The 24,190-nt window shown below is 42.0% G+C and overlaps 1 protein-coding gene across 1 annotated transcript in view; it reads left to right on the forward strand.

Moving 5' to 3' along the window:
• PTPRB (protein tyrosine phosphatase receptor type B) overlaps window positions 1–24,190 on the forward strand; it is a 63,358-nt gene that overhangs the window by 33,847 nt on the left and 5,321 nt on the right. The window contains exons 13-33 of the mRNA XM_061454803.1: window positions 596–859; window positions 1,581–1,844; window positions 2,749–3,018; window positions 3,569–3,832; window positions 4,688–4,951; window positions 5,333–5,614; window positions 6,814–7,092; window positions 8,954–9,103; window positions 10,192–10,435; window positions 11,177–11,283; window positions 11,796–11,895; window positions 13,209–13,292; window positions 13,400–13,417; window positions 13,520–13,601; window positions 14,028–14,118; window positions 15,276–15,352; window positions 16,139–16,273; window positions 17,352–17,474; window positions 17,681–17,844; window positions 20,001–20,136; window positions 23,630–23,750. Of these exons, the coding sequence (XP_061310787.1) occupies window positions 596–859; window positions 1,581–1,844; window positions 2,749–3,018; window positions 3,569–3,832; window positions 4,688–4,951; window positions 5,333–5,614; window positions 6,814–7,092; window positions 8,954–9,103; window positions 10,192–10,435; window positions 11,177–11,283; window positions 11,796–11,895; window positions 13,209–13,292; window positions 13,400–13,417; window positions 13,520–13,601; window positions 14,028–14,118; window positions 15,276–15,352; window positions 16,139–16,273; window positions 17,352–17,474; window positions 17,681–17,844; window positions 20,001–20,136; window positions 23,630–23,750 (3,519 nt within the window). The remainder of the gene's footprint in view (window positions 1–595; window positions 860–1,580; window positions 1,845–2,748; window positions 3,019–3,568; window positions 3,833–4,687; window positions 4,952–5,332; window positions 5,615–6,813; window positions 7,093–8,953; window positions 9,104–10,191; window positions 10,436–11,176; window positions 11,284–11,795; window positions 11,896–13,208; window positions 13,293–13,399; window positions 13,418–13,519; window positions 13,602–14,027; window positions 14,119–15,275; window positions 15,353–16,138; window positions 16,274–17,351; window positions 17,475–17,680; window positions 17,845–20,000; window positions 20,137–23,629; window positions 23,751–24,190) is intronic.

The following is a 24,190-nucleotide window of genomic DNA, read 5'->3' on the forward strand; positions in this document are numbered from 1 at the left end:
GACCTCACACTCCTCAAATTACTCCAAGAACTGGAGTTGGAGAGCATGGGGCAGGAGCGGTAAAGTGACTAGCTGTGAGCCAGGAAGGACCTGAATGCAGTCTGCCTGTCTTCACCTAGCACTACATATAAGCTAATGAGCCATGCTAAGAAACTGAGTTTATTAACACAGATGTAGCACTGGGCAAAAATAACTGACCTGCATCTGGCAGGAGTTTGGAGCTGTTCAGAGGGGTGCTGCAGCATATAGATGGATTGCTTCGGATCTCTGCTAGCTCAGGCCTCTTCGTACAACATTTGTTGTACATGCAGATCCTACTCAACTTTTGCTGGCTATGCGGATCCTCTGCAGGCTCCATTATTACCCACTTATTATTTTTATGGTGGTAGTTTGTGGGCTCACTGTTCTGAAATGGGACCTTCTGAGGTTAGATACAGTGCAAGCCACAGGCAGCTGCCCTTGTAAATAAGTGCAATCTACTGCTTCTCCTAGGGAACTGAATGAAAAGTTTTAGTGCTGGAGCATGGCATCAGAGCTGTTATCTTTTTGTTGTGATCTGTTAATATGTACTGAAAAGTTTTCTATCTTTCTTCAGTGCCAGAGTCAGTGAAGGAACTGACTCTTAGTAACAGGAGCACAGAAGATCTGCAGGTAACTTGGTCAAAGGCTGAGGGCGATGTTGATAAGTATGAGATTCAGCTGCTCTTCAATGATATGAAGATCTTCCCACCTATTTTCCTTGGGAACACCATTGAGGAGTATTGGTTCACAGCTTTGACTCCAGGACGTCTATACAAAATTCTTGTCTTGACCATCAGTGGAGATGCACAACGTGCTACTTTCATAGAAGGCCTGACAAGTAAGAAATAATATGATATTTAGAGGAAAGAATGAGGCACATAAAATTAAGGGTGAACCATGATCTTACCTGAGCTCCTGTAATACTGGCACAATGACAGCATATCTCATTGAAAATCACACTAGTACTTAAGCCAAGTTGATCTGTGCTTAATAAACAAATGTCACAGGTACCAATATTTGATATTTAGCAGATAATTTAATTTGTTGCATAAGAATAGTATTGAGATGTCAGTGCTGGATTTCTGTTATTCCCATGAATGCCAGTTGTTTGCTTAGTATCTCCAGCTAAATAACTTAAGCTGGTTTACACCTCTTGTTTACCCACCTGAAGTGAATGGGTGTGATTATAACCGCAAAATGGCTAACTAACTAAGTGTACATAAAGAGCTCTGATTTTCCAAGGTGTATCTAAAGCATCATTTGGAAAGCAGGCAGGTTACCCAGACAAAAGAAGATAGAAACTTCTTTCTTTTTTACTTATGTTTTATTTACTTTTGTTCCTATGAAGTCATAATTGCTTTTCTAAAATGGCACAATCCTACACAAATGTCTTCAGCTTTACTTGCATTTACCCATGATTGAAATGACTTGTACATGGAAATGCTCTTTGTCCTTTGAATCATCTGCTGCGGCCATAAAAAATGTAGGAATTTGGAAGTCTGAATCAAACAGGAAATATGTGAGCAGGTGTCTTTGTGTTCCTTTTTTTTTTTTTCCAGTTCCAAGCATGGTCAGAAACATTCATGTGTTCCCTAATGGCATGACAAACAGCCTGAAAGTGAGCTGGACTCCTGGAAATGGAGACGTTGATTCCTACACAGTGACTATATTTCACCAAAACCATCAGCTTGATTCCCAGAGTGTCTCAAAACATGTGTCTGAGCACACGTTTCACAAGTTGGAAGCTGGGGAGCAATACCAAGTGGTGGTGCAATCTAACAGTGGCACCTTGCACAACAGCTTAGCAGCTTTTGGGAGAACAAGTACGTTTCTTTTGAGACAAGGGCAAGTTGCATTAAATCTTCCCAGAAGCTGAACCTTATTAATAATGTTTATGAACATACTATTGGGATTCTAAGATTTGTGGCAAGCTTTTTTCCGAAGGAGTGTGAGTCCTCACTCTTGCAAACACCTAGACATGGGTCTGTTAATAACAGATCTGTCATGCCAGTAACATTGCCTGAGTGAATGCATGTGGAATACAAGTCTCCAGCCCAAAGTGCCTTCGCAGGATGCATGCAGTTCCATTGCCGCTCAGGCCTGTGCCTGTACCCATCCATCACATATATCTTCAGGGCTCCATTTAGTCAAATATTGTGTTGTAGCAGAGCCCATTGTATGGTCAAGGTGTGTTGTAGCGGAGCCCATTGTATGGTCGAGGTTTGTTGTACAATGTTCCACTGCATGTTGGGACACAGAAAACAGTGGAACACCCTGGTTTCAGTCCATCTTCTCTCCAGCACCTGAGTGTGTCTGCTGTGGCCTTGGCTTTTGTGAGCAACAGCTGTTAGCTAACATTTTCTATTCTGTGCCATTATATTGCACCACTCCTTTATTTTGCAGTTCTTTTCCACATGCCTTTATTAACTGTTCCCATCAGTTCATCTCACTCTCCTCCCTCTTTTCATGATAATTTACATGTATCTATTGCTCCTTCATACCCAGTTCAGATGTTCATGTTGCTCTCAAACTTCATCTCGTTGTATTTATGTCTAGGAATTACTTTCTTGGGTAAACACATGCACAGACATTCCTCTCCCACAAGTGAACGTGCAAATGAATGAAGATATTTTCTATTAATTACTTTATTCATAGTTGTGTATTGAATGTGTATTGAATGATCTCTATTTCACCTAGTAATGTCCTGCCTTTAATTGTTGCTTTCAGTTCCAGCCTCTGTCCAGGAATTATTGGCCCATCATGCTTACAGCAGTCATTCCTTGTTAGTAACCTGGCAGAAAGCTCCTGGTGTAGCTGAAAGATATGACATTCTTCTCTTGAACGAGCAAGGAATCCTCCTGAGCAACAAATCAGAGCCAGCTACTGCCAAACAGCACAAATTTGAAGATTTATTAGCTGGCAAGAAGTATAAAATACAGGTTTTGACAGTTAGTGGTGGCCTCTTCAGTAAACGAGCAGAAACTGTTGGGCGAACAGGTAATTATTACATTTCTGTGTATTTATACTTCCCTCAGTCAGATATCATTAAATACATGAATCATCTTTATATCTTGATTCTGGAAAGACTCCAGATATTTATACATCATTTTTCCTTGGTATGTGAATCTGAAATTGTTAACATAATAATGTGGCCATGGTTCATAATAAGGATCTTAAACCAGATTGCTGAATGCTTCCTTCAGTCCATTTGTTATGGAACTATCTGAATGCTTTATTGTCATCAAGTTTTTACTTCACAATCTCAAGGCTTTTAGCACAGTCTTTACTCAGTGAAAGCTTCTTGCAGAAACTAACGGAGAGGTCTGTGTGAGTGCAGGCTAGAGAACCAGGCCTGCTGAGAAATACAAACGTTGTCTTGGAGAGACTCAATGGCACCTCGTAAATGCTTTCCCCTTGCTTCTGAAAGTTGCTGTTGACATTACTTAGCTACTTGTGGCTTAATTGAAATGTATTCCAGACATGAGTTGTTGCTTTACTAAAGGTTCAGCTTAGTGGCCAGACATTTTGCATTTATTCTTCTTTTCAGTTCCAGCGGCAGTTACAGATCTGAAGGTCACAGAGAACACCACTGACCGACTGTCCTTCAGCTGGACTACCTCTCAAGGAGAGCTTGATTCATACGACATCTTCCTGTACAACCCAGACAAGTCCCTTCATGACAGGATTTCAGGAGAGCAGCACCTCCAGCAGTGTTCATTCCAGAACCTGCGGCAAGGCAGGATGTATCGAATGGTGATCGTTACCCACAGTGGGGACCTCACTAACGAGTCGTCTGTCTTTGGAAGAACAGGCAAGAACATCTAAGAAAACCATCTGTCTCTGGTGTGGTGCTCATGGGGGACACCAGTGAGCTAGTCTGAGTCTGCTGTTCACTTTAGATTAGAGAAACTATTAGAAATATCAAAATGGGCTCTCATACATGAAAAGCATTAGACAAAGAAGAAGGTCATTTTTGAATGACATGGTTACAAGAGGAAAATGGATCAAAGACCTTTACAATAGTTCCCAGGTACTCAGGTCAGGAGAGGAACATCCCAATGTATGCTGCTTAAACGTTAAAGGAAAACAGCTTTGTCCTATCTTAAAAGCATGGTCTATGAGTGGAAAAGACCAAAAGGCAAAGCAGGTAGGCTTAATGGGGAAGACAATCTACCAGTAAATAAAAGTTGCTCCCCCTGGGGAGCTCTGGCTGCAGATCTGTGTTTGTTCAGCCACACGTGGGAAGCGGAGATTCCTAAGCAGCTTTAGCAACCCTGATGCTCTGTGAAACCTTTCTTTATCCTCTGAGGCACTTTATAGTAGCCCTTATGTAAGAGTGCCTCTAGACAGTGGTGTGCTTCCTTCAGCTACCTCAGAACTGGATGTTTCCATACACTGAGTGGGAAAAAGCTGCTTAACATTTGCAAAAGTGTCTATTATAAACATTTCAGCCTACTCTGGGGACAGTGTCATTTCAAAATAAGAAAGGAAACTATTGAGGTACACTTCCTGATGTTTTCTAGCTTTCTGGCCAGCTGTGATGACTGTCTGGTTTATTACATGGCTGTCATTACAGGACAAGTGTAAGTTCTGCTGGATTTTTTTGCCTTTCCTCACTCTAAGGATGTTCTGCATAAAGTAATATTTGTCCCCCTTTTTTTTTCAGTACCAGCTGCGGTTGTTGGCCTCAAGGCATCCAACCGAAACATGACAGACAGTCTGTGGTTCACCTGGGGTCCAGCAGCAGGAGATGTTGACTTCTATGAGCTGAATCTTTACAACCCAAACGGGACACAGAAAGAAACATGGCAGAGGAAAGACCTGAAAGAGTGGTATTTCCAGGGGCTCATTCCTGGCAGAAAGTATACTCTAGCTGTGGTGACTCACAGTGGTGACCTGACCAACACAGCAAATGCTGAAGGAAGAACAGGTAAAAAACACAAAAGCTTTGGGATTTTTGTTTAGTCCCATATGTCAGCATTCGTATTAGTTCGCAGCTATGCAACACACTTGTTCTGCAGGAGGGTTTATTGTAAGAGTCACTGAAGGTGTAAAGATAAAGAATGTCCTTAGGGGTATTAAACCAATGGAGTGTGATTTTATTCAGTGCTGGTTTACTTTCAAAGGCTCAGGGATACATAATGTCTGTGAAAGTCACCACCATCAGCAGAGGTGCAGTGATTAGCTGTGTACACGGGATAATATAAACAACCTTGTGATGCTTGAAGAAAATGTATGTTTCATTTTATGTCTGTGTAAAAATTTGGTAAGAATCTGTCCCCTTCCCTCTTCTCCTCTACTTTCTGTGTAGCACCCAGCCCTCCTAACACCGTGTCATTCACTGATGTTGCAAACACTTCCTTATCAATCACTTGGCTGGGTCCTCCAGACTGGACAGACTACGATGATTTTGAGTTGCAGTGGCTTCCAAAGGATCCCCTCACAGTATTCAATCCTTACAGCAGCAGCAAATCAAAAGTACGCATCATCTATGGCCTGCGACCAGGAAGACTCTATGACTTCAGTGTCAGAACTGTCAGTGGTGACAGCTGGAAGACATACAGTCAGTCTCAATTTGCAAGTGTGAGAACAAGTAAGTGAGAGTTTCCATTGCATGCTGTCAGCTGGATAAGATGCAAAACTTAAATCTTATCAGTTCCTTTCACAGTCAGTAATTTCCATTAGTGAATTTATGGATGATGGTGATGAATTCATCTAGATTCTAAGCCCTTGCTGTGTGCAAGGTCAACCGTTTAAAGATTGAAAATGGACATACACTTACAATCTACACATCCAGAGTGGGGCTGTTTGGGTGCGGAGCCTGAATCAGTCAGTTTCAGGGTAAAATAAGGCTGAATATCCAAACTTCTCTGACAATACGATATTGTCAGAGCAAACAGCAAAATGTTTCTGAATGATCAGACCAGAGAGATGAATGAAGCCCTGCTGTACTAGATTTGAAACTGAAATCAGTGTTTCACTGCTCTGCATTTCTGTCCATGTTTGTGGATCTGCATAACCTCTAGCTGTCTCTATCAACCTCAGGAGCAGGCTGATTTGAAAAAGTGACCTGGAATTGTAAAAGCAACTGAGCCTTGGCAAGCCCTCATGTCACCTGGGGTGGGATTCAGCTCCAAATTGACATCTATGTTTAGTAAGCTGAATACCATTGCTCCACTCAGCATATTTATTAAAACAAGAGACCTCTTTCACCTCTATTTAATCACTTAAATGTAGATGTCTGCTATCTGAAAGTGAGATCTATTTTTGCTATGTGACCTGTTGTACATCGTGCTCTGATATTACATGGATAAAGTGTACTTCTGTGGTATGTTTTAGTAATACGTGCATACCACATGCTAGCCAGGAAAACGTAAAAGTCATGAGATGACAGTATCAGTATTGACTGATTCTGTTAACCACATGTGACCTCCAAATAAGTTGTAGCAGAGTTCTAGAAATCCGTTGCTTTGCAGTGTTGTTGTTAGTGTTAAGACTTCCGCAAGTAGTTCTGTTTGCTTGTTTTCACAATTAATGACTGAAGCTTCACAAACTCAGTAAGGCTGATGTCACTAGATGTGATTTCAGATGGCTAAAATGAGTTAGCCTTGCCTAATAATAATAATGCAGCACATATTTGCAGGAGAGGTAGGAATTCTGGTTCCTAGCCTCCTGCTCTGATTAGATGGTTGTGTGCAATCTAAGGGCTCTAGTGTGAGCAGAGCAGGTGCTCTGAGCAGGATGATGCTGTACCTTTTCCCACTAAGCTTCAATTTCTCAACATTCCTCTAGAACCAGACAAGATCCAAAGTCTTCATTGTCGACCGCAGACCTCTACTGCCATTGCCTGTTCCTGGACTCCTCCTGATTCTGACTTTGATGGGTACAGTGTTGAATGCAAGAAGATGGACACTCGTGAAGTGGAATTTTCTAGAAGGATAGACAAAGACAAATCTCTGCTTAATATCATGACCCTCGTTCCCCACAAGCAATACATGGTGTCCATCAAGGTGCATTCTGCAGATATGACAAGTGAAGTCGTTGAAGACAGCACCATCACAATGATTGACCGTAAGCGTAATTCAGAGTTGCTGCGAAGGGGGGAAGCAGTAAGGAATTGCTTGTGTTGGTTTGACAGGAAAATGAATTCTGAACTCCGTAATTGCCAGTGTGTAGTACTAATAATCCAGCAGCCAAAATAGAGTGAATCTGTCCTTTGGTCCTTGTTGTGACAGACAGTGCAGGATTAATTATGTTGCCTCTCATTATATTGCCAGACCTGCTTATTTGGAGAAACTTTAAAAGTTATCCTGTCATTCTGATGTTCAACACCAAAGATATCTTCATCGTACGCCTTTAGCTGTCTTCATGGTTGCTGCTTGGCTTCCTGTGCCTGGCTGTTTCCCCTCATGGATGGTAGCCATCATAAGCACAAATATTCTTCAGTGAGGACATCGGATTGTGGCACTGGATCATTTTTGGGCTCTGTACATTCTTTTGAGGTGCTACCTGACTAAATTACCTGTAGGAGAGGGGAATCTCAGATTTACATAGCATGTGCTTTGAAACAGCTTCTTCAGTTTCTCTACCTGTAGGCTGCCGAGTGGAGTGTTATCGGTAGAATCAGCTGATGCCTCTGCACTGCCAGACCACTGTGGTGAACAGCCTGCCATTGCTGGCCCTAAAGATGCTCCATTTTTTGCAGTACTGCTGGATTCAGTGGCACAGCAAAACACAGGGGCCTGAACCACTCTAGGGCTAAACTTCTCAGAAATACAAGGTGGCCAGGAGGCTTATATTCAGGGACACTTTGATAGCTGCTTATTGAAAGCCACATTGGTGTGAAATGCTAGATCATAAAAATTATGTTTGATTTGGACACTGTTGAGCTAAGCTGCAGAGTTCAGTCACCGTCCCATCTTCTGCCTTCCCCCATCGATAGCCTTTTAATTGCAACAATGTCATCTCTTTCCTCTACTGCAAAGGATGCTACAAATTCAGATGTAGTTACAACTAGCTACTCACGTCACAAGAAGTGATTCTGAGTCCTAATTGAAGGCTAGCTGTTTCACATTCTTATTTGCTTTAAACACTGCTATTCTCTCAGATTCTCATTATTACTGGAAGCCCTACTCAAGGAAACACAAGAAAGTTGCAGCTAGACTTTATACATATAAGAAGTTCAGCTAAACAATATAGGAAAGCGTGAATTCTTGGCTCTTCTTGCAATCTAAAATCTTTTGAAGTTTAGCCACCTGCTTACATATTTGATATGTTTCCCATACTAGCAATATAGTTTCAGTAATACAAGTTTTTAAAAGATTCAGCGAAGTAGATCCTTAAAATACCCACTTTCACTCCACTGGTCCTCTGAAGGTATTTCACACATATTTCACTTTCCAGTTTTCTTCTACTGTGTGTGTTTGAAGTATAGCTTTCTAGCACATGAAGAGCATTTCCTATGGAAATTCTGCAGTCACTCTGGAAAATGGTACTCTCTAGTTGAAGGCTGACTCAAGGCTGTTCATCTGGAAAAGGAAGCAGAAATTTAGATGCTTTAAATAGGCAACTTCTAAGTTGCCTCCAAATACCTGGCTTAAGCCTGTGTCATTTCTAGCAGCTATAGTTTCTGATTTCATAGATTTAGCAAGACTTACATGCATTTCCATATGGGCTTCTATAGGAGTTCCTGCTGGGGAGCTGCCACTGTTACTATGGTTAACTCACTGCTGGCTTGTTTCATCTTTTGGCAGATTCCCAGTGGGAGGTGAAGGCATGTCCTTGATTGCAAAAATAATAGAATCAGAGATTTGGGTCAAGTCAGCTGAGCTTTATTGCAAATTACATTTCCCTTACTAGTCTAGCTCACAGCAAATACATAGATAATGCTTTCTCTCTTCTTTTTTGTTTTGTTTTGGTTTTAATTACTCAGGTCCCCCTCAGCCACCTCCAGACATACGAGTGAACAAAAAAGAGGTGCTGATTACCAAATCCTCTATCAACTTTACTTTTAACTGCAGCTGGTTTAGTGATACTAATGGAGCTGTGAAGTACTTTACTGTGGTTGTGAGAGAGGCAGATGGTAAGTGTCATGGTTTAATACCATTCTCTCTGTCACCTAATTGAGTTACATGGGGAGGTACACCACTATCACCATGAAGCAAAGGAGCTTCTTGTCATTTAGTGGCCGAGTTGCTTAGAGGTTTTGGATCTGTCCCTGCTCTCTAGCCCTGGAGACTTAGAAACTCAGTCTTCTCAGAGAGTAGCAACTGCAGAGCTCAGCCAGAAGCAGTAATTAGGTGCTGTACTCTAGGTTACATGCTCATGTTTGTTCAACAAAATTCTACAGTAGGAGACATGTTGGATGCCATTGCCAGTGAACACAGAATAAGCTGCCTTGCAATGCACAGATCTCAAAAGGTAGTTTGAATGTTAGGTGTGAACACTAAGGCAACTCTTTCAGAGAACCTCAGTAAGACATGCTGGGAAGGCAAAGGTAGCAACTCCCAGGTGGTGTTTGATAACTGAAGGAAATGACTTTGTGTGTATAACAGAACAGAAATTGCCCATGCAAACCTCCCTTTCTGCAGTTGACCTATGTGTGACAAAACAGATGGATGTCTCAACAATTAATACCTTGGTTTTAAAAGTGGCTTCATTTATTGGCATTCCAGGGCGTATTTTGTGACCCTTGAGAAAGTTTCTGGCTCTCTCTGTCCATCAGCCCTTAGGAAAAATAGCAGAGATAGTGTTTCCGCTGTCTGCTCTGTCATGTTTGTGCAGACCATGAATCTCTCTGAGAAAGGGCCTATTCATTGCTATGGCTTTGCCTACCTGAGTCTTTTACACATTATTGTGAGTTTCTGTTCAGGGGACTCCTGTCATTTCCTTTTGCAGCTTTTCTCTCTATACAATAGATCTTTCAGTGTCTGGATTTTTTTACTTGCTTTTTGAAATAGCTGGTGGTGTCTGAAGTTCCCCAGAAAAATAATAATAAGGTTGGGACTAGAAACCACTGTAGCTTTGTATTCACAAGGTAACCTGTGCAGCCTCCAAGAAACATTAGAAAGTTGGAAAAGAATATGTCTGTCAACAGCTTGAGCCTATAAACTGCATCACATTAATGGCCGTGGCATGTAAATCTTCTGTCTTTTTCTGTGTATGATGTAGGTAGTGAAGGACCAAAGCCTGATGAGCAGCACCCATTACCTTCCTACCTGGAGTATAAACACAATGACTCTATACGCATCTACCAGACAAATTATTTTGCCAGTAGATGTGCTGAAAACCCTGACAGTGATTATAAAAGCTTTGACATTAAGCTTGGAGGAGAAATGGAAAATCTGGGAGGAAGGTGTGATCCAGATCAGCAAAAATTCTGCGATGGACCTCTAAAACCTCGGACTGCTTACAGGTTAGTTTTATGCTGGTAGTTGTGCTCTGTCACATTATTAAGCATGGTGCTGTCTGGGTTCCTTATACACTTGAGCTTCTGTAGATTCTTAACTGGGTTGTATGATGTTCTTTGTGTTTCATTGTGAATTTATAAAAGCTTTATCCATGTATCCATGCCCCTCTTGCATGGGTATGAATCAGTCCTTCACGAGCATGGGAATGATATGGTTAATTATGCACAAAACTCTGTGCAGTGAATAGGCTTGCTTGTTTCCTTTAACTTGATGGGAAGCCCTCCTATAGCTGATAAATCTTTGGAAAGACTTAAGACCATCTGCTATGTCAGAAGACTACTTAATGGGAAAAGCAAGGGTGCTTAACTCAGTCTTTTTGGCACCACTACCCCACACCAGTCCTTTGGAATAAGCTACAAAAACCTGGAGGCTCCAGAGCTAGGCCCAGGTTGGCCGTAGGGTGGTAGAAGATAGCGTCTGCCAAGATCAGGCTCAGAAATTTCTCAGGCTGTGAGACCAAACATGATCTTCAGTGCAGCTCAGTCACATCCCTCCCTCAGCCAAACACTCTTCCAAGAGGTCTGCAAGTTGCTTAATGGACAGCCACATAAACAGATGTCATTAAGAGCTGTCTGTGGTCAGTGGAAAGGTTTTAGTTATCTCTAAGGGGCAAATGAGTTCTTACATTTCTGCTGTTGGTCCTGAACATCTGATAAACTCTAACTATAATGGTAATGGTATTTTAGGATCAGCATACGGGCTTTTACCCAGCTCTTCAGTGAAGATCCGAAGGAGCTCCCTAAACCGCTCTTCTCAGACACCTTCTTCTCTTTGCCAATCACTACAGAGGCAGGTTAGTTTCAGGCTTGTTTTTCAATGACTGTAGCACGTGGTTATATACTGTGCCTAAGAACACTCTGGTACCTAGAACTGTTTGCAAGGAGTGGAACAAAAACTGGTTGTCGTGCATGTCCTGAAGGCTGCTCTGAAGTGAGGCTGGAGCCATGGCCTCAGTTTGAAAATTTAGATGGCCGCTTGATGGAGCTGCTGATAGTAGAGGAAAAGGGTGGATGCTCAGTGAAGCTATCGCTAAGAAAGCTTCAAAGTGCAAGAGAACCAAACTCCCATAAAATGGGGCTGGGCTTTCTTTTACTGTGTTGGGAATGAAAGATTTTGTGTAATAGTTGGATTAAAAATAAGGACAGAAATCAAAGCCAGATTTTAGTTAAGTGCGTAAATGCCTCAGATTTCCTTAGATTTAACTGTTTTCTTTATCTGATAGTAACATATCCCCTGAAAGCTATTGATTCTCTGATTCTTCATATCTTTTCCTCAAGATACATAAATATACATTTTTGTTTCTAGAGCCTCTGTTTGGAGTCATTGAAGGAGTGAGTGCTGGCTTGTTTCTGATTGTGATGTTAGTGGCTGTTACAGCTTTATTTGTCTGCAGACAAAAAGTTAGGTAAGTTGAGTCCCTTTATCAGTCTCTGTTACTGAAGTCAGGTCAAATTACATTCATTTAAACCATACAGTATTTAAAGCATACTTAAAAAATCAGAGGAATGCACTGAACTATTCAACAGATAAAATCTATGTCCTCTGTACATGAAGTATAGAACTAATTATTTACATACGAAGAGATCTATATATTCTTGATTCAAATACCTACTGATGTTAGTCATATTTATCTCATAGGTGAATCTTTGTAGCTTTTAGTATTCAGTAGTTGTCTGAATATTCCTGAAAAACTGGTTTATCATTCAAACAATCTGTTGTCAAAAATGAAATGTTGCAAATTAATTTCATCTCCATTGTAGATGGGAAGCTCTTGAAACTGTTCATTTAGACTTTATCATTTTGGTTCAAAAATCTTAAATTGTGGCATAACCAGAGTGTCCAAAAGATTACTTCAAACTTTACTTCTCATTTTTTGTCAGTTACAGTTGTATATTTCACATTATAGATGAAACTTAAATAGTGAGTTTTAAATATTTTTTTTAAAGTGAAATACTCTATTTCGACTTTCAAAAAGCTTTATCCATTTAAACTATTTTGCATGAAAGAGAAATGACATTATTGATGTGAAATTCTTTGTGGTTTCTGAAATAAAAAAATCAACATTTCCATTACATGGGAAACTCTGAAAATCTGAAATTCAGTTCTTTTACTGATAAAAGATTAGGTCTGTTTTGATTTGAATTTGCTTTTCAGATGCTAGAATGAAAACAGAACCTGTTTTGTGACTAGTCATAGCTTTTGGCCAAATGGATATACCTTGCAGCAATGCTGTTCTTAGACTCCGTGAACAAATTCAGTGTATTCCTCTATGTGCCATCCAAAAAAGAAGAGGCATAGATCATTGGCGAATTAGTAAATTAAGTCTGGTTTCGCATGTATAGACTTGTGTACCATCTCAGTACACAGTGACATATAGAGAATGAGCAGAGTGCAGGTTGATGTGCTTTCCACCTTGCACAGCTCATAGCATTTTATTTTTTTTTGGTGTAGCTGAACTTCAAACAGAGTGTGTTTTCTTGTTGTGATTTATATAGCCAGCAGCACTGCAAGTATACTGGTATGGTTTTTGCTCATCAGGAGAGTGTTCTCTAAGGGACGTGTGTTGAAGCAGGTAGCCATGAAAGGATGAAGAGATAAATATCCTTAAATTCCTTTTTTCTAACTTACCAACTTCTTTCCAATGTAAGTTATGTTATTGGCAGCTCTTGGAGTATCAGAACATACCAGTAAAATAGAATACCTTCGTTTTTATTCCAGTAATGGCCACGAGAGACCTACAGCAAGACTGAGCATTCGGAGGGACAGGCCACTGTCAGTGCATCTGAACTTGGGGCAAAAAGGGTAACGTCAAAAGTTTTGTTTTTAAGAGCAGTATTTTAGCATGTCATCATGGATGAACAGTCCCTCACTCACTGAAGTGTTTCTTTTTCTTTTGAAATCATTTCTAGGAACCGGAGAACTTCCAGGTAAAAAGAAAAAAAAAAATACCTAAAAAAGCTTCTTCATAACCAACTGGATAAATTATGACTGTGATTCATCCTGTGATTTTCTCCTGTTGAATATTCCAGTCCAATCAAAGTCAGTCATTTTGAAGCACACTTCACCAAACTTCAAGCAGACTCCAACTACCTCCTGTCCAAGGAGTATGAGGTGGGATCTTAATCTAGGCAAAGGACTTGCTTTATGAAGGCGCGGGCTGGCTGAATCAATGGGTTAATGCATTAGAAAGGCCTGAATTTCTTTGTCTTGTTCACACAAATACAAACAAATTTGAGAATCTTACCTGAACTCCACTTGTCCTAGTGCAGAAATCAGCTCTTCAGGTTGGCAGGCTCTGCCTGAGGTCAGGAGCATTTGTTTGCGTGACACATCTGTGTAACAAAGCATGGAAAGTACCTGCCAGCCATGTGCTTGCTTTAAACCAGTATGATTAGATATTTAATTTCAGTTTGGTTTAAAAAAACTACCCATTCTTCTGTGTGTGGCCCTTGAGAGCTGATAAGCACTGCACCCCAGTGTGTTGTAAAGTCCTTTAATTACTTTTACCTCACATTTTATTCCTATTTTCTTTTGCAGGACTTGAAAGATGTGGGTCGAAACCAGACATGTGACATAGCACTTCTGCCAGAGAACAGAGGGAAAAATCGATACAATAATATATTGCCCTGTGAGTTTTGGGTTTGGTTGTGTAATATTACATCACACCAGCTATTTTTCACGATTTTCAGCAGGCCTAGTGGAAAAGAGAGCGCAGCCAATCCCTTTGCTTCGTCCTGACAGAGATAAAATACCTCTGCCAGCTCAGGTTCTGGTGCTAGGAGGCAGATGATGCATGGCCCTGAATGGCTTCCTGCAGACCAGTAATTTCATTTCACAGTAGAGGTGTAATGACTATCATTCAGTCTGGAGAGAAAAAGCTCCAGCTGTTAGGGACATTAAGTCACTGCTGATAACAAGGATAGTAGAAATAACAGTAGCATTGTTTACATACAAGGTATCATCCATTCAGTGCTTTTTGACAACTTTGCCACATCTTTCTTCTTCAGAGGACGCAGCAAACCCACTATACAATGTAGAGCTAGTGTGGTTCTGCATGGTAAGACACACGTGTGATGTTAGCCCTGTTCTCCTGAGGCAAGACCTGGCATTAGAGTTTCCCCTTTTAATCTCCTATCTGTCAGTTTTGGAGGAAACTGCCAACTCTGCGGGCTGCCCTGCTGCTGGATGTGGTACGTGCTTGGAGCACAGCCTAACATTATCTCCTGTGTTCTGCCTGCTCTGCCGGGCTAAGCATGCCTTCGATGTACAAGAAACAAGACCTGACTCAGATCCAACATGGCATTATCTCATGAATCAGTGACCGGGTGGCTTAGGCACTCTAACCCTCTGCACAAGGTCCTCTACTGAGGGAGGATGATTGGCCTGCTCACACATACTAGCTCAGGACCTGTGTGGGCCAGTGAAGTATTAGCACTGTTTCAAAGGGCAGTGCTGGGCACAGCTCTCCAGTACTGCTGAAGGATCAAAGTAGGCTGTTGTGGCTCTTTTGTTGCCATAACAAATCCTATGCAAATAAGCAGAGAAATTTTGGAATACTTACTACTTCCTTCTCACCCATCCATCTCCTAGACTTTGAAAGTCTCCACAGCACTCGTGGGTGAAAGAGGCAGTGCAGATATAAACAGTTTCCCCTCTAAATTAGCCCTCCAGATAAAATCCTTATCATAATGCTGCCAGTCCTTTTGAAAATGCATTTCTGTAAACAGGAGAGGGACTGAATATCAAGACCTAGCTATAAGCCTCTTCTAATCAATTTCTTCCTAGATGATACATCAAGAGTGAAGCTTTCCAACGTGGATGATGACCCTTGCTCAGACTACATTAATGCAAGCTACATACCAGTAAGTGACGCAAGGATGGTATTTTACAATCCTCCCTCCAGTGGTAATTTGTCCTTCATCTAAAACTGAATATAAAGCTGGATGCTTATGACTCCCTTCCCCCTTCATTTATTCACTTGAGCTAAAAGTCTGAGAACTCATTTTGTGAGTGTGCTGAAAGGCTGTGTCTGACTGCCAATAAGTTAACTGTGAGTGATGTACGCAGCACTTAAAGACACTTTTTTGGATTGCTATGGTTGTGTAATATAGCAGGTCTAATTGGCCAAGGACACATTTTAAAGGTCACTAATTTTATAGAGTGTCCACAACAACTGTAGCTATCACTGCAGGTGGCATCCTCATTGTGGAGCTGTAGCTCATCCTGACAGTGTTGGCACCTTGTTGAATGGCAAAACTGGCTGAAATGAAAACAGTGCCCTTTGCCAGAGAGTTGTGATTGATAATAGCAATGGCTTTAGCAATACAGATTTCAAGCCAGAACTCAGCTAATTTATTAAAAACAGTAAATAAAAACCCCTAGTAGTTCCAAAATTACTTAAGACTGTGCTGGACACAATAGAACAATGAGTTTTGACTGCCACAAAAGGAATAGAAGTAAGGATAACCCTGCTGCAGTCTCTTCCTTGTCTTTACTCCAACCAGCTGCCTTGTTCTGGGGCCAAGGCAACAGTTGTTGCTAAAGGATGTTGCTGCAGAGCCCTGGCCACAAACCCATGACATGTTCATTTTTTAGAAGACATTTTTTTCTGCCTTTATGGCAACTAATGGTGTTCTTTCTACTTGCAGGGCAACAGTTTCCGCAGGGAATACATAGCGACTCAAGGCCCTTTGCCTGGCACCAAAGATGAGTTCTGGAAGATGGCATGGGAGCAAAATGTTCACAATATTGTCATGGTTACCCAGTGTGTTGAGAAGGGCCGGGTGAGCAGCCACTTTGTTTGTTATCAGTGACATGTTCTAACATGTTAGAAGCTTATGTTTATTATTTGCATCACATTAATGCCAAAGGCCCTGGTCAAGGAGATAGACAGTAAGAGATGAGAGGTAAAATCTAAAGACTAGAGAGAGATTAAAGCTATGAAGTGAGGGTGCGGTGACCATCCCAAGATCATGTAGCATGTCAAGGCTAGAGTTAGGAACAAACCACAGTGCTTCTGGTCTTTAATCCAGGATTTAGCTCTCTAGTACTAATAGAAACCATGCAGAATGACAACCACCAGCAAAAAAAAAACTAACCTGTTTATCAGATCAACTGCTACTCTAAATATAATCTCTAGAGAGCAAACATTAATCATTAAATACATGGAACTGTCTCTATTATATAAGCCCTGTTGCAGCAAAAAGACCACTCACATACTTAGCAGTCTTACTGAGTGCAGGTGTAGGTGGGCTGTTTAGCTGTCTCAGCTATCCACCTGCCCAAGTATTACCACATCCTGCACCCTTTGTAAGACAGGGACTAGATCTATAAAGATTAAACAAACTTGAAGTAGTGGTCATCTGGTGGCACATATGGGACACTTGCTTTCAGTTTACCATTTTTTCTTGAGGAGATGGTGAAAGCAGATGCAGGCAGGCAGGCGCTTCTCTCCTTCTGCATCTCTCTGTCTTTGAGTGGGACCTTACTGTCATGTTTCAGCAAGCAATGGGGAAGCAAGCACTAGAGGCCTGGCGCTCATCCAAGCAGAGTTCTGAGAAGAGTTGGTGCAGAAAATGTGGCATCCAGGAGAGGGCATCAGTGAAATGCTTCTGATTCAGCCCATCACAGACATCTGTGATGAGAGCTTAGAATTCCTAGTTCCATCCTAGCCCTCTCCCAATCCAGGCCCTGTTTGTTGAGCTGACATGGCAGGGCACGGCATCTCTGAATTCAGCCACTGCCTTTCGTCCTTCATCCTCAGGCATACTAGGTCCAACAACTGCTTCTGCCAGTGCTGGATGGAGGCACTGTTTGCAGCTGTTACTGACACTAAATTTGTCTTGGTCTGTGTCCCTGCAGGTGAAGTGTGACCACTACTGGCCCCTTGACCAGGATTCCTTGTACTATGGAGACCTAATTGTTGAGATGCTGTCTGAATCGGTGCTCCCAGAATGGACAATACGAGAGTTTAAAATCTGCAGTGTATGTTTGTATTCTTGGGTTTTTTTCAGTTAATTGCCTTAAAAGCACCTGCAGGCTAAATTAGGAAGGTTTCTTCTGCTATAGCACAGTTGCATCATGCACAGGTTGTCTGTATTGGCAGCTGTAGCATTTGCTCTGAAGATGCATGTTGTGTGTGCCTCCTCTTCCTCTCTGTTCTGATGACCCACGCTTTTGTATCCCAACAGGAAGAGCAGCTTGACTCAACAAGGCTCATTCGTCACTTCCACTACACTGTCTGGCCAGACCATGGTGTGCCAGAGACCACCCAGTCCCTGATTCAGTTTGTCAGAACTGTAAGGGATTATATTAACAGGACCCCAGACACAGGACCAACTATTGTGCACTGCAGGTATGTGCAGCACCAAAAGGCCAACAGCACAGAGCCTTTGTGCATACCCTTGGGAAGATCCCAAATGTTCATCCCTGTTAGGCCATGGGCAGCCGCAGAACCTGAGAGAGAGCTGATGGGCTTGAGTCTCCAGATACATCAGAGCAGCATTCCCAAGGCACATATGCTTGCTCACAACCTCACCCTGGAGATGCCCCCAGAATGTTTCTCAGGAACCACTGTGTCTCTGTGGGACCACTGGAGAGCCCTAAAGGTGTCAGCAGCTGCTGCTGTTCATAAGCTTTTACTCTCTTATATTGCCTGTGTGCTCCTGTTGCAGCCAAACATCTGACTCACAAAGGGGTGTTCTGAAAAGGTAAGATATACCCTGGGTGAATCTAATTATATGTAGATGTTGAGACTAGCTGGCAGATTCATCCTTTTCCCCCATCCTGAGACTCCCTCTCCTGACTGTCTTATGCTCTTCTGCTGTTGTGCCATTTCTGGCAGCCATAGGGCTGCATTTTTTCCTCTGCTCTGTGATCCACCCCTAAACACATACACAAAAAAGGCAAGAAACATACTGCTGGATGCGTGATCCACTGGCCAGCTGCAGCAGAATATAAGGTTACAGAGTGAGAGAGAGCAGTGTGGTGTTGTGTATATCATCTGGTAAAGCCACATGCTCACTTGTCCTAGCTGAGTAGTATCTGAGCCCATTATGTGGGCTGAGGCATGTATCTTACATGACCCCACCTGTGTCTGGCTCTACCTCATGTGCTGCAACATGTCAGATGTCTGCTGTATACTGTCCTTTGTGTAACTTTCCTTTTCCTGGCCTCCTGTCTCCAAATCCCACCTCCCAGCAATTCAGGTACTGGGGGCTCCGGGATACTTTGTCTTACTTCCGCAAGGCACAAGCCACCTAATCTTTTAGAATTAAGTCTACTGGCTTACCCTGGAGAAAAGGGGTTTAAAAGTTAGAGGCAAGTGTAGTGTCTCAGTGTATCTTTATGACTGAGTTAATACAAAGCAGAAAACAGTATGGGTAGTAGCAGAGATACCTCTAGCATTGCTATCCTTTCTTCCTTCCTAAACAAATTCCGTTAAGTGTTTGAAGTCCCAGAGATGCCATTTGAACAATGAACTTCTCACCCTGAAGATCTGAACTTTATTAAAGTATCTCTTGAGTCAAAGAATCATAGAATACAAGGCTGGAAGGGACCTCAAGGTCATCTGGTCCAACCGTTTTTGACAAAAGCACAGTCCTGACGAGGTGGCCCAGCATCCTGTCCAACACTGGGGAATTCATCACTTCCCTGAAGAAATTGTTCTCACTGTGAAAAAGTTTCCTCTTGTGTCCAACTGGAATCTTCCAGGGAATAGTTTGTGCCCATCACCCCTCATATTTTCCGTGTGACTCCTTGTAGAAAAGGAGTCTCCGTCTTCTTTGTAGCCACCCTTTAAATACTGGAAGATGGTGATAAGGTCTCCCCTGAGCCTTCTCTTCTCAAGGCTGGACAAACCCAGTTCCCTCAGCCTTCCTCATACAGCAAGCTTCCCAGTTCTGTGATCATCTTTGTGGCCCTTCTCTGCACCCTCTCCAGCCTGCCCACATCTTTTTTGTATAGCAGGGATCACAACTGACCACAGTATTCCAGATGTAGTCTGGCAAGTGCTGAGTAGAGTGGGATAGTGCTGGTCATGCCCTTGTTGAAGTAACCCAGAATCCTGCTGGCTTTCTTTGCTGTGGCAGCATACTGTTTGCTCATATTGAGCTAGTCCACCAGGGTCCCCCAGATCCCTTTCCACAGAGCTGCTCCCAGCCAGGTAGATTCCAGCCTATGCTGCACTCTTGGATTGCATTTTCCCAGGTGCCAAGACCTTATATCTGTCCTTGTTGAACTTCATAAGGTTCTTGTTTGACCACTCTTCCAGCCTATGCAGATCTTCCTGCAGAGTGGCTCTCCCTCCCAAACTGTACACTTGCCTACTCAGCAGACTTGGCCAGGGTACACTTGATCCCATTTTCCAAATCATTTATGAAGTTAGTAAACAGTCCTGGGCCCAGTATCAATCCCTGGGGGACCCCACTTGTGACAGGTCACCAGCTGGAAGAGTAGCTATTTACCACCACCTTCTGGGTGTTAAATCTTTTGTGTTGTCCTCTTTTCCAGTGCTGGTGTTGGCAGGACTGGCACATTCATTGCACTAGACCGAATTCTGCAGCAACTGGATTCAAAGGACACTGTTGACATTTATGCAGCAGTACACGATCTAAGGCTCCACCGGGTTCACATGGTTCAGACAGAGGTAAGTTTTGGATAGCCTACAATACAGCAACACCAGCTGCAATATACAATAATCACTCTCATCTTAGAGGCTCTCAAAGCACTTCACAGTTACTCCACTGTGAAATACTAGTTAGATGTATTTTTTCTCTGTGAGAATTTCTAGTTCAGGATTGTTTCTCTTGGCTTCAATACAGCAGCTCTATACAGCAAGTCCAAACCATAACAAGTGGTAGCTGTGCTTCCTATAGATTTCTCCTGTTGGCACTGGCCCACAGTACCCCAGCAGTGCTATGCAGCAGGCACTCAACAGCACGTTGTTTTGTTAGTGCAGTGTCCAGTAAATGGGCTTTGAGCAGGCACAGGTCCTTCAGAAACAGGTTTGAAAGACAAGCCTAAACAAGACAGATAGTTCAACATAATAAAGAAAAGGAATAGAGGGCAGAGAAAATTAGATGTACATAATTTTTAAACTCTTAAGCAGTGTGACCTTGTGGCTTTGCAGTTAATATTTTATTGAGCTGCTCTCATTTTCATTAATGGTATTGGAAAGTTGATCAGCATTCTCCTAACATACAAAAGCAAGTACATTTATTCTCAAAGGGTAGAAAAAGTACAAGTTTGGGATTTCTTTCTGTGCTTTTAAAACTGCAAGAAAATCACGTTGCACTAATAGCAGCCAAACACTTAAGAGCTGATTTAATAAAGGCGAGTTGTAGAAGCAGTCTTTATATTTTCCCTGTGAAATGTTAATAGAGGAATCAGAACAAGTTTGATGGGTCTGCTTCTAGCCTGATACTAATGGAGCTGTCTGTTGCAATATGGAAATCAAAATATCAGTGACAGCACTTCCTGATAGATGTAGAAGTCACATATGGGTATAAAGAGAGCCTCAGCTGGGAATGCAGAGAGATTTCCTGGAACAATCTTAATCACAGAAGACCTTTTGCTGGAGGAGAGACAGATTCTCAGCCTGGTCTGGGCATGCTCAGAGACAGATCCATCTTATCTTCCATTTTCCCATTAGCAGTAGTCAGCAAAGGCAGACAAGCATCTCAGGGGGGTGACTATTTTTTCTTAGCTGAAAAGAGGAGGCAAGTACCTCAAAAGACTAAGTTTCACACCAGCCTTATAGACAACTAGAGTTCTGTCATATATATCCCACTTTTGGCATGAGCTTGACGGGACATCTGAATCAAATGGTAGCCATATCCAAACAAAATACCTACAGCAATAGTGAGGGACACCCCAACTTTCCATTACATGCACTTCTGCCCCAAACTGCAGTGGCTCAAGTCTTACCCAGATCCCTGTTGTAAACAGTCCCTCCCCTGGAAGAATTCACAATCAACATCCCAGGAACAAGTTGACGGCTCTTGCAGCTCACACTTACTCACCCCACTTGAGCTGTTACATGCTTGTACGCTGACCATGTAGCTGTGTCAGTGCACAGCCACTGAGCTGCTGTTTTCTCAGCAAGTTTTAGTAATCTGAACTGTCAGTTGCATCTGTATATAGCTTCTGATTTGGAACTGACTTTCATCGAGGTAGCTTAAAGCGCAAGCAATACAATCTGTCATCCCCCTGACAGAAAATTAAGTAAATTTATCCTGGAGCTTTATTAAGAGTTTGCAGTGAGCAGTGAATTACGGAGTAATTCATACACATCTTTTAACGAAAAGTAAAGGAGGTGGGGAGAGGAGGAAGAAAAGATTTGCTTCACAAATTCCATTTGATGCGTGAGAAGACCCTAGTTCCTGTTATCATTCATGTCTTGGCTTCCACAATCTGTTTGGGGTTTGAGATAAAAGCTAGGTCCCCATCTGTTGATGTGGTGGAAGCCAAATACCAGTGGGGAGCATAGGCCAGCAGATAGGGCTGTTTGCAATGAGATGGATCCAGCCAAAAATCACAGCACTATCCTGCTTGACATTATGCACTCACAGTAAAAGAGCAGCAACAAAACACTGCCCCTGCTTGAGACTTGGCTGAAAGCTGTTTAAGAGAAGAGACAGCAGCTGAAGACATGCAGGAGAGTAACAGAAAACTGTGTCCATTAGCTTAGAAGGCAGTGGGCCCAGGTGTAACACAGGCAGAGAAGCTGTCCACCATTTCAGTCCTGAATGGTCTCTGCCAAAGAGAGTCTGCCATGCCTTGGCCAACTTTCCACCAAATTGGCAGATGGGGTGCAGGATTCTGCTCCACGGAGACAGCAGCTGTATATGCATAACAGCAGGTATGCTCACTGTCCCAGGGCCAGAGCACTGAGAAAAATGGACAGAGCAACAGCTGAAATTATTGTGAAAAATAAGAAGATATTGGGTGAGAAAAAAAGCATATGGTCATTGGAGAAATTATGTCTTTGAGCTAAAGTAATATTAAAAAGGTACACTGGACATATAAAGATGCTCAGACTAATTTTGGGGTACCACGCTACACTAATCAAAAAATTACAACCCATGTTATAAACCCCCAAAAAGGATAGAGATTTAACAATCTATTCTATCAAAGTAGTTTGATAAATAGCCAATTTATGACCCTCCCTGCTTTGGTTGTGAATGTCATCTTAGCTTCCTCCTATGAAAAGCACTCTTCCGAAAAGACAGTCTGTCATTTACTACATAGTCAGAAGCAATCTCATGTTGGATAAAAAACCCACTGCTTTTGGTAGAAAATTTGGGTTCATCAAAGTTCTATGAAATATTTATATATTATGATAAAATTCTGTGAAAAATACTTCCTTTCAGAGCAAAACAGTCAGGAAATTCTCTCTTCTGTGTGCTACTCTGTACATATTGATTCTGTCACATGTACTTTATATGAAATCGTTCAGAAATAGTAGCTATCCAACACAGCACCAGGTCAAATTGTGCCTTACAGTTCATAGAGTTTTCACTCATGACATGATCCATCAAAACATATTATGTTCATTTATGTTTTACTGGTAGCATTTCTAAAAACAGGTGATCAAATAAAATTTACTGTATTCCTAGTGTGAAAAGAAGATTAATTCTAGAAGTGTATTTTCATTTTTAACACCACCCTGCAATGAGCAGGGACATCTTCAACTAGATGTTGACATAGGGACATCTTCAACCTAGATCAGGTTGCACAGAACTACATCCATCCTGGCCTTGAATGTCTCCCGGGATGGCTCATCTACCACCTCTCTGGATAACCTGTGCCAGTGTTTTACCACCCTCATTGTGAAAAATTTCTTCTTCACCTCCAGCCTGAATCTTCCCTCTTTTAGTTTAAAACCATCACCCCTTGTCCTATCATAACATGACCTGATAAGAGGTCTCTCCCCATCTTTCTTGTAAGCCCCTTTTAAAACCTGAAAAGCCACAATAAGGTCTCCCCAGAGCCTTCTCTTCAGGCTGAACAACCCCAACTCTCTCAGCCTTAGGGCTGAGGCTATCTCTCAGAGAGCTAGCCTGTAATTATTTTTCACAATACAGAAAATTCAAGTACAAAACTTCCCAGAGTGACTTAGAAAAAAAATTCCTTTGCAGTGTCAATATGTGTATCTACATCAGTGTGTGAGAGATGTGTTAAGAGCCAGAAAACTTCGCAGTGAACAGGAAAATCCCTTGTTTCCAATATATGAAAATGTGAATCCAGAATATCACAGAGGTAAGTGCTGGTTTGTCAAATTGTAAAACATTTGAATGTTAATGCTCATTAACACTGTAATTGAGGGGGAAAATTGTGCTGTCAGTTGCCATCGATACTTGTTTTCTTCACTACTCTGCTTTTGTCACTCTTGCAATTGCATCTTTATTTCCTCCATTAGTAGTCATAATAACATTTCTTCCTGCTCCTTCCTTACTTTCATGCTTTCCCTGTCTCACACTTCATGATTCCTATGCTTTTGAAGGGAACTGAATCCCTTCCCTATCATGATTCTGGCTTCCTCCTTTACCTCCCCAGTGTTTACACCATCCACTTTGAAGCATACTGAAGCCACTGGCTGAGAAGGGACGCTGGGCCCTTCTCTCGTTCGTGGAGTTCACTTTCTGTCCTGAATCACTCTCATTTGCTGATGACTATCTAGGCAGCATTAGAAGACTTCC

This window comes from Pezoporus flaviventris, unplaced genomic scaffold (assembly GCF_033815535.1).
Source record: "Pezoporus flaviventris isolate CSIRO_AGI_PZ_B2104156 unplaced genomic scaffold, CSIRO_AGI_Pfla_v1 ptg000016l, whole genome shotgun sequence".
NCBI lineage: Eukaryota > Metazoa > Chordata > Aves > Psittaciformes > Psittacidae > Pezoporus > Pezoporus flaviventris.